Raw genomic sequence first — 10,590 nt, 5'->3', positions numbered from 1 at the left:
ATCTGGTATATAATTGGCTAATCACCGTGTGTAACAGGAAACTGACTGTACCAGGCTGGAAAAATTCAGTCATTTCAAGAAGGTAATATCAAGCAATGACAAATGTTATGTATGATAAATGGATAAATATACTAGCACGAAGAAAGCAGTGAGTGAAAATGACTGACTAACAGTCCAAAAAACCCGAAAGGATTCCACTTAGATTGATGTCAAACTGAGAAAGCAAATCTTAAAAGCAGAGGTAAAACCAGCCTACGTATGGATTTTCAAAAGGATCCTTATTCAGCATCTGATGGGCTGATTGTCCAGCTGACACAGAGGAACCGGAGGCGACATGCAGAGCATCTCTACCTTGACGTTGGGCGTGTAGAGGTTCCTCAGGGAGGCCAAGGCTGCAGAGAGGCCATCGGCACTGCAGCTGATCCACAAAGCCTGAAGCACACTGGATGACACGCCTGTTTTCTTACTCAGGCCCTGCACACAAACACACACCAACGCACATGAAGGACACAAACATACATATGTAACATCAGTGACTCCGAGCTGTCAATGTTTCTCTTCACGTCCGGTGGCTTATCCTCTGCTGAACTGTTGTCACAGTCCGTGAATAAAGAGACTGACTGCCAGGGAATGGCTGCAAGAGATGGATTTCAAATGAAGATGAATGGAGAGAGAATATACGGTTCATAGCTGTACCTTGAAGATGTGTGCTTTGAGGATGTGGTGTCCCAGCTCCATCGTCTGTTGACGATTCAGTTTCCCTTCTTGGCGGGATAACATGAAAGCCATCAGAGCGTGGCCAGTCCTGGGTTAGAAAACAACAGACAGGACACGTGTCAAGACTAGGAGTGACCTTTCATCTGCCTCATGCAACATGAATACTTATTTATTGTGGCGATGAAGAGCACCTTAGCAGGACTATCGTATCCTACGCTGGTGAGAATAAGCTCAAGAGACGAAGAATGGCCAAGAGTGTAAAACCCCTGGGTTCTCCTATCCGTCTTCACTCAGGCAGCCTGGCACTAATTAATGCAGAACTTCATTAAAAGGACATGCATGACTGCAGATCACTTTGATCTGGTTTGAATTCTCTCTACTGGTGCCCGGGCACAGAGAGGCAGTGCAGCGAGCTTTTGTCTGCGTCTCCTGTGCCAGACTACGAGCTTTTGTTTATTTAATGATGCAGTTGGAAGGCTGTGAATGAGCAGAATATGAAGCTTGGCTCGGGTCCATTCAGAGACATCACTCTGTGAGCAGAGGTGATCAACAGGGAGGGAAAACAGCGTGTCAAAGTGGCATCATTGGACTTATTAAGTATGAATGACTCACATCTCTAATACGGTTGTAGCTCCTAGAATTACAATGAGTATGTAGATAAACTGTTTTAATAAGCAAGATGCTCATGGCAGGACATAGGGATAACTGGAATGCACATTATTTTATATGATAGTGTGCATTATGTAACATTTGACATAACATATAACATATAATTCCTTATGAAGTTTTCATATTAAAAACAACCCTGTTTTAGTCGGTTTCTCGAGGTTTCATCGCTGCATTGTGCAGCCCTAGAAGCACTAGTAGTCATCACACCACATGATTATACATGTTCTAGTATTCTGTCTACAGTGTACAGTGTGTGCCAGTAGTGCCCTTGTAAATTGTGTTTTCCTAGTAATGAAATAAAAGTTGTAGTACGGTACATTAGCAACTGCATTATAAATACTTCTAATTACAATAAATACCTGGAGCATCTCGAACTCAGTTTTCTCTCTGACTCAGAATTGAGTCATGCTGCATTGAAGGAGCATCCTACTCTTCACACACAATCCTTCATGTGAGTTTACTTTTTCAAACACGCAAGAAACTAATTCAGAACCACACTAAGTATGAACTTCATGAACCCAAAACGCGATTTATTTGCGAGAGAGAGCTCTGCAGTGTCTGGTGTTTCCACATGAAGGACTAAATGTGTATTTTCAAGAGACTCCAAATTTGATGAAGGACATTTGAATAAAACCTCCCAACATAATTCACAATACTTTGACCACTACCATGTTATTATAATTCCTTAGTCTGTACTCTCCCGCAGCTTGTTTGAGGTCTATTTGTGATGCATTTGCAGGAATATTTTCTAAATGCATCAAACACTTGCAGTGCCTTCAATAGAGGCCCACAGTCCGAAAGGGCCGAAAGCTGCTGAGTTACTGCATTTGCTTACAAAGCAGAGGACTGACCTGGGGTCACAGAGGAAGTCTGTACTCTCTCCATCAGCTCTCCACACCAGCCACTCTCTGAAGGAGGGGTGGCAAAACATGCGCGTCTTGTCCCGCCGTTTGATGAGGAAGCATGACAGCAGCTCCATGCGTTGTTGAAAGTCCTCCCACGGCAGCTCCCCTTGGATGAAGCCGGCGTTCATGGCCTGGAACAGCTGCTCATCAGTCATGGGGTGTAGTGAGGCCAGTGCCACGTTGAGGATGGGCAGTGAGCGCTCAAAGGCCGAGTTGGTCATGAATTTCATGTTGCACTGTAACTGGTACAACTCAGCCACGGACACGGGCACGACTTTGTAGCTGGCACTTTTGATCACGAGGTGGCCTCTCTCGAACAGATCCAGGGTGAGTTTGAGATATAGGTAGGAGCCTTGGCTGCGTGAGATCAGGTGGCTACTGAGTTTGCCAACCGTGATGGGGTCGGCCTTCCCATTCAGGCTGATATTGTTCATGATATCCTTGCTGCCACTGATACGGTACTGTATATACGCGTTGAGGTCGTTGCTTATCTCTTTGTTGTCAGAAAAGTCATCCAGGGAGATCTTGGAGAAGGGCAAAAGGCTGGTGATCTCCTGTGGAAGACAAGGTGAGACAGTCAGTCACATGTAACATCATAATTTCCTTTTCGGTATCATCAAATCAATTCCCAAATAATAAGTCAAATAAATTGTATTTCTTATTACTGCAGCAGACAAATACAAGAACGATAAAGAAAAGCATTCTTCACATCCTAAGCTGCCGTTAAAAAGATTCTGTTTGTCTGCAGAGGAGTTTCTTTGAGCAGTGGGGAAGCAAACCTGCTGAGCTATCAGGCCAGAGAAGACACTTGTTACTGCTGTAAATGTGGCTATGAGGAAAACAGGACTGAGAAAGTGAGTATTAAGAGGCGGGAGATGGATGGGATGGTGACTAGCAGGCAAGCATAGGTCTGAGCCACGGCTCACATTTCAATCTATGTCCTGGAGGGGGGTTGGGGAAATCAATGCACCTTAATCCTCCAATCCTCTGCCTGTCTGAGGCTCCAGCAACATTGCCTCAGTGAGATAACACTTCCCTCTTCCTCATCATGACAAGGTACAGCAAACAGACACACACACAAACACCCGTATCCACACATCATCGACTCAATGAAACGCACCGGTCATAATCCACAAGACGGGTGTCGTGCGAGCAACACCTCACAGATATGCTACATATTAGTCGAGCAAGCGAGGGCTGATATATTGAATCCCTCTCCCAACGTGAGATCATATTTGTCTCTTCAAATCAAAAACTAATTCCAAGACACTTTCATGTCAGTGAAGCACAACTGTGGTTCTGTGGTCGCAAATAAGAAGTATTATCATGGCTTCACTTGCAAAAAGAGTATTATCTGGTCTCAACAATGCTATATGGTGGATTCCTCCTTTTTTTTTTTTTTTTATCTATGCCTCAAGTCACTCAGGTGATAGCTAAGCTTTATTTATTCATTAAGATCAAGATCTCTTTTGCAAGAGAGACCGGAGAACAAATGACAGGTGCACAAGGTCACAACAACAAAAACAACCACACACGACCACACTAACATTTATCCACAAATCTTATTCAGAATGTGAAATAGAAAAGCTTTGAAGATGAGGAATCTGTGTCTTTAACTTCAAGCTGTGCTGCAGCTCATTCCAGTCTTAAGGTGCTTCATGCTGGATACCAGTCTCTCTCAGTTCAGGGTAAGTATCTCTGAAAGCCTTCTAAATGAAGAATGGTGTACCGATGCTTTCTAGATGTCAGTGATGACCATCCAACCTTTTCATTTAACTTACCACGCTGAGTGCAATAGCTGTCAGCAGGGTACTCCAATTCAATTCAATTATAATTTTATAGCGACAAATCACAATACAGCACGTTATTCCAGGGCACTTCACAGTAAATTCCTTACAACAGAACTTTACAACATTGAACAGAGGAACCCAATAATTCATCAATTTCCATGGGAGGGGCTGGGAGGAAAAAAAAAACCTATAACAGGAAAGAAAACTCCGACAGAACCAGGTTTAGAGGATGGCGGCCATCTGCCCCGTCCGGTCGAGGTGAGGGAAGAGCGAAGAGAGAGCAGAAAGGGCGTCCAATAGTTTAAGGCTGGAGGCCACAGCATGAGCATACAGGAACGTATCGTAGACAGTATGGTGGATTATAAACTGTTTTGTGTGTGTTTTGGAGGAGGAATAAACTGTGTAGATTTCAGAGGTTATAACACAAATTCCCGCCAATTAAAAACCTATTTCGAGTTGTCCATTCGAGCCAGCCCACATTTTTTTCACCAAAATGTTTTAAACAAATTGAGTGCATTCGATTGGGACATAAAAAAAACCCACATCTTTCCACATAATAAATTGATCCTGACAGATTCATAGAAGCGTATGAGGTGAATACAAAATACCAGTGCAACAATATATTGATTTACCACATCGCCATGAAGTGAATTTTAAATGGCTCACAGTTGCAGGATAAAAACAAATGAGCTGAACTCGATTTATAATGCAGCGCAGGCTGATGGACAGTATTCAAGGCCTGGCTTCAGCCTGAGCATTAATAACTCGAATTCTGGATGTCAGTCAGCTACCACATTATTATCCCAGGCTCGGTGCTTCATCCCAGCAAAGAAAATCCGTTGTCGAGCAGCTCATCAGGCATATCAGAGCCTCAGCTCTCACCAGTGTGAGTTCAACAGAGGCCCAGAACATCTCTGTAGCTGGTCAACCTGGTGTCGCCAAGCTAGTCAGCTTTAAGGGATTGACTGCTCTTTCCAGTCATGCAGTCTTGGTTCTTTGGTCTCTGTATGTCAATTCTCTCCTGAATGTTCCTGGATACGCTCGACTCCGTCGAGAGTACAAAATGACAAGCAGGAGCAGCGCAGGAAAATCTTTCAACTTTCACACTTGTCCAGATCGACAGGGTCTGATGCCAGTTAATGTCTCAGGAAGTGACAGCAGACCCAACTGGAGGTTTGTAACGTTCTAAAACTGTATTGAGAAACCTTTGAAATTAAGTTCACCAACTGCAAGAACTGATTATAACTCTTCTACGTGTTTGAAAAGTGGATATTCTTCCATTTTCCAGAAAGTGTATTTCTGGCTAGACTGAACAAAGTTTTTTAATGAGTTCCTCCTTACCAGCAAGTTGACCCGGACAGTGACCACCAGTTTAAGCCAGGAGGGAAACTTGGCAATGATTTTAGCGATGAAGGAAGCAATAGTATCGCCGTAGTCAGGCTTGTGGAACTCGGCTTCATTCAGGCCATCGATCAAGATTATGTGGTCCTCCTCTGGAATCCTCCGCTCTGCAAACACACACATGAAAACCCACAATGGTGAGACAATGTGGAGTGAGGTGAAGCTCATAAAAGTATTAGCTCAGCTAAAATACCGTGTGGTGAAAGTGTCTCAAGGAGCTTTATTCCACTGCAGTAACTAAACCTGGTTCTCTTACTGGTGTGTTGAGAGTGAGTTATAAGGGCCTTTCCTTAAATTCATCCGCTAAAGAGCCACTGCTCCCCTTCACTCCTCACTATCATTAGTATTTAGGGCTGTCACGGATATGAAATTTAAGTTGACGATTAATTGTCATAATTTCATATTCAAGATTTAATTGTCCTTTTCTGTTTATTTTATGTGCCTATTATAGAATAAGCCCAATCATAATTGATAATACACCTTATGAAGAAGAAGCGCCCTTTATTGGCTGGGGTGTTTGGCTTTGCAACGCAGTCCATGTTGTTTAAGTCAATGGATGCTCATCCAAATGCAGCCGGCGGAATATTAAAAGTTGAGCGTCTCGAGATAAACAGTTGGTGGCGCTTATTCTCTTCTCATGTGCCTTTAAACCATAGAAGAAGAAAGGGGTCAGATGAGAGCAACAGTCAAACCACAAATGGTGAAAAAAGTTGTGGTAATATTAATGGAAAAATGACATCTCTGTTAATTTCATGCAGCTGTTTTTATGGACATGAATGAAAATAATTCTGATGATTACGCTCAAATGCGATCAGGTAATTATAATTTGTATATGCATGCATGTCTTTATTTCTATAATGTTGGCAAGCTGAACTGTCTTTTTAAGACATAGCAAACTTCTATTCCGCTACATTGCACTCATTTAGCAGATGGGTTTTATCCAAAGCAACTTGGCAGTCAGTGCCTTGCTCAAAGACACTTAAACATGTATCATCTTTTCCATAACTAACGCGGACTACATAGAAAGAGGACAGTACAGAAAGGTAGGGCATGTGGGGCGGACAGGATTCAAAATTGCCCACTTCTATACCCAGTCCAAACCCTTAGCAAGTCATACTGAGGCACTGATATCCAACCCTGTGAAGGTTGTCTCTGTAACAATAACCATGTCCCCAGGGGGTTTCAAATGGCCTACAAAAGTACTGACACTATAACTTCAGACCAGTACAGTTTATGTTTTCAGCAGTTCTCTGTAGTCGCAAGAAACTGTGGCAGAATAAAACCACAAATGAGCGACTTGGGATTCTAGCGAAGCAGCCTACAAAAATGAAACATTGGAAGATGAGACCACAGTATTTTACCTTTACGAAGGTTGGCCAATGGCTCCAGGACTCCCCTCCGGAAAGCAGCCATGGGGTCTTGGACACAGGAGCGCAGACTGAGCATGCTCTGGAGGTGGGGCTCCTTCAGTAACAGCTCCCGGTACGCGCTAAGTTGATGTGCTCTGCACAGCAGGGCTGCGATGCTATGCACAAACTCTGGTACCAAGCAAGTGTACGTGTTATCTGCCTGGCAATAATGATATGCCACCACCTGCAACACAAAAGGAGAAGAGGAAAGGAAACAAGTGAACACAGGGTGTTTGAGACTTAGGAAGAAGTAAAAACATGTTAAGAGTAATGATTGAAGGGTGTGAATTGGCTTCAGCAGTAATACATGTGTAAAGCCGGGAACATTCAGTAACCTCAAAGCATTTGCACAAGCCAACAACGCTGGAGACTAAAAAATACGATGACACAATGAGTCAGACACCTTTTTATACTCATAACCTCAATAAAGCCACAAATAATCTCTTCAACTAAGTTAAGAACGTGATTTAATCCATCGTTGTCCACATAGAAGGGGTGATAAAGTTACTGGGCAACAGCTGACCACCTCAGATGAACTCTATAAAGGGAGCCAGCAGATCCCGAGTGGAGCTCTAAAAGAGGAACCTTCGGTGTCTGAGCAGGTTGCTGCAGAGCTCCAACGAGGTCTGATTTAATAGGAAAGAGGAGGGACAGAGGTTGCAAAAAGGAAAGAGAAATGCCCTTGGGATGTATGACTCTGTACTACTTACAGTCCAACCTGGAGGAGCTGACATACTTCCAGGGGCAGCAGGAGGAGGAGCAGGTGACCTGTTCTCCTGCTGGCTCTACCTCTGCTGCTGCTGCTGCTGCCATCAATAGAGATGACCAGCTTCTGGAAAAGTTACTGACTAAAGCCTCAAAGGCAAGACTTTTTTCAGTGTAAGTGTACTGTGAAATAAAATGTGGCCCAAACCTCCTCCCAACCCATGCCACTCATATCAGAATGTGTATTTATATTTCCTTCTTTTTTAAATGATTAAATGATTTGGGCGGCACGGTGGTGCAGTGGTTAGCACTGTCACCTCACAGCAAAAAAGGTTCCGGGTTCGAATCCGGTCCTGGGCCTTTCTGTGCGGAGTTTGCATGTTCTCCCTGTGCTTGCGTGGGTTCTCTCCGGGTTCCCCGGCTTCCTCCCATCACCCAAAAACATGCACCTCAGGTCAGGTTACCTGGCGCCGCGCTAGTGGCAGCCTGCTGCAGCAGCTCCCCCCTGAGAGCCCCCCTGCTGTAGTGAAGACATTTCCCCTCGGGGATTAATAAAGTGTATAAAATCAAAAATAAATCAAATCAAAAAATAAATATAACCCTCATGTACTAATAAATCCACTTTAAGGGAGACAAGAGAGGATGTGATGACTTCTATAGACAAACAAAATAGTACATCTCAGTCACCAGTCACTTGTTTAGGTCTTAGAAGTAGTTTAAGTGGAGAAAATATGTGGTAGTCATTCAGAGAGAATGGAAACTATATTCATCCAAAAGATAACTCAGCAAATGATTCACATATTCTTTCTGAAAACAGTCAAATATTACACATCCATTAGTTGCGTTATCCAAAAGGAAACAGTGCTGAGATGTGGTGGTTTAGCTCTAAAGAAGGAAAGACTGTGGAACACTTGAGTCCTTTTATGTCACACAAATTGTAGGTTTTGTCAGAAAGATTTTTGACAAAGAACAGAGGGAAGCTGTGAGATTATGGCCAGTGACTATAGTAAATTAAAGTAACCGTCCGTTTGTATAAATACAATAACTCTTGATAGGAACCTTACTGCAGTGATAATTCATTACAGTATAGGGCAGGCTGTATACTATTTTAACACTTGATGATGCAACACGCTGCAGTGAATCTGCTGCAGTTAATCTACCGGCAGAACAATAGATTTATGCTGCAAAACAATGCTTAAAAGAGCGTCTGTGATAGGAAGAAGACATAAAACGTGTGATGTACCATAAAATGTAATAGCCTCAGTGCCCCTGTTATGAGACTGCTTTTGAATCAATGATTAAAAAGAACTGGCAGAATTTGACAGAAGCTGCTCAGTGTTGCATCAGTGTTCACACATCACAGGAACAGAGCCCCTGCGAGAACGCCTGTTGGAAACACTTTACACAATAATTGGCTGAAGAGGTATTGCTTGGGTTTCACAGACATTTAGATGAACCTCAGCGCATAAAGTCAGCTGTCTGGTGTGTGAACTGTCCCGATGGTAAAAGGCAAAGTGTGTAGAAGTAGACTCAGGCACCATCGCAGTACTTATCAACGACAGGGATGTTAAATCCTGAAGGTGTTACAAGGACACCAGGTTGTAATAAGCAACATTGAAACAGGGACAAAGAGTTCCCAAGAGTTCAGATGAAAGGATGAATCCCACTCTGATATCTGCCTGTTAAATATGAAGCTTCAGCCAGCTGCTGATTATCTTAACAAAAACACTGGAAACTCATTTACTTTATTCATTCAACTCTTTGTTTAGTGCTGCATTTAGATTTTTTTTATATTTCAGAAAAAACATCCACCTACCAATGGTTGAAATGGCTTCTTGAATCTTGTGTTTAAATGTGAACTTCCCATCAGATATCTGGGAGCCAACACTATCACTGTTTTTAAAGCTATTGTCTAGAATGGGTCATAATCTGCAACAATTTTCTTCCTCGATTTGGATTTCTTTGACACTGATTTAATGCCTTTACCTTCAATGTTGGAGCAGAGTATTAAGTAAGTCCTACCTTAGCAGCCAGACGTTTGACAGCCTCCTCCCTGCGCCGCTGCATTTCGGGAGTTCCTGGGCAGCTGTTGATCCTCAGTGTGTTGGTAGCGCTGGACGGGGGAGTCGGCTGCGGGGGCTGGCTAAGAGGAAGCTCTGTGCTCGGTCCCGCACCACCTGACAGACGTAGACACACTATTTGTCACATATGTGTAGACGTTAAATAAAGATAAACTAACATGTTTACATAAGCAGATTTGGTTGTTGTGAAGGCAGATGAGGATGTATTTTGTGAAATCAGTTTAAAAGTGGGTAATGAAATTAGATTTTATATTAGCAGTGAGTAAATTCGCATTTTCCTTCCACACTCTGTAAGCTTATATTAAAAAAATAATATAATAAAATTAAGTAAAGACTTGAAGCTAATGTAGTGTTTACATCCAAAGGCAAATAACCCAAATTACTTTTCGGTGAGGCACTGGGACTGTTGGAGGCAATCTGTCGCATGCGTCCTCCGTGGCAGCTCAGCGCGACAAGCCGGGAGATAATGGCCGTCTTTCCATAACCCACGCTGCCCACCACTACGGCGCCGTGGTTCTCGGTGGACTCGCTGGCCTTCAGCACATCTTCCAGTTGCTGAAAGAGCCAATCCCGGCCCACGAACACAGAGTCTGTGGTGATGCTGGGCACCTCAAACAACAGGGGCTTGAGCATGATGTCTACGGGCTTGTAGGGAGCGAAGCGCGCTGAGGAAAAGGGAAAAGAAATGAAACAAATTATAATTATAATGATGTTTTTTTTGTTTTGTTTTTAACTAACTTGCAGCATTAGAGATAATGCTTTTTCACTTCACTTCACTTCATTTTTTTGCATGGTAACTATTTAACAGTAAACTCTTTCTTTCATTTTAATACTGGCTCTGAGTATCCAGAGTGTGCCATGTACATCTAAAGCCTTAACATTGTCGTGGATAAATGTTAATTTAAGAGGAATC

At 43.0% G+C, this 10,590-nt stretch overlaps 1 protein-coding gene across 8 annotated transcripts in view; it reads right to left on the bottom strand.

Moving 5' to 3' along the window:
* Window positions 1–10,590, bottom strand: part of tanc1b (tetratricopeptide repeat, ankyrin repeat and coiled-coil containing 1b) — a 103,860-nt gene that overhangs the window by 17,401 nt on the left and 75,869 nt on the right. For 5 of the 8 annotated variants that reach the window (XR_011311067.1, XM_069702476.1, XM_069702478.1 and 2 more), the window contains exons 9-15: window positions 10,052–10,342; window positions 9,619–9,773; window positions 6,844–7,075; window positions 5,423–5,589; window positions 2,238–2,845; window positions 697–805; window positions 352–474 (exon numbers count right to left, since the gene is read on the bottom strand). Coding sequence is in view for 7 of the 8 variants with exons in the window: in XM_069702476.1 (XP_069558577.1) it covers window positions 352–474; window positions 697–805; window positions 2,238–2,845; window positions 5,423–5,589; window positions 6,844–7,075; window positions 9,619–9,773; window positions 10,052–10,342 (1,685 nt within the window). In the remaining variant the exon portion in view is untranslated. The remainder of the gene's footprint in view (window positions 1–351; window positions 475–696; window positions 806–2,237; window positions 2,846–5,422; window positions 5,590–6,843; window positions 7,076–9,618; window positions 9,774–10,051; window positions 10,343–10,590) is intronic. The other 3 variants (XM_069702477.1, XM_069702479.1, XM_069702482.1) reach the window with 1 other exon arrangement.

Source organism: Brachyistius frenatus, unplaced genomic scaffold (assembly GCF_029030835.1).
Source record: "Brachyistius frenatus isolate BFR_SWC_R1_liver_20210118 unplaced genomic scaffold, ASM2903083v1 Contig_42, whole genome shotgun sequence".
NCBI lineage: Eukaryota > Metazoa > Chordata > Actinopteri > Embiotocidae > Brachyistius > Brachyistius frenatus.
The sequence above is the reverse complement of the archived record's forward strand: the minus strand, read 5'-3'. Positions and strand labels throughout refer to the sequence as shown.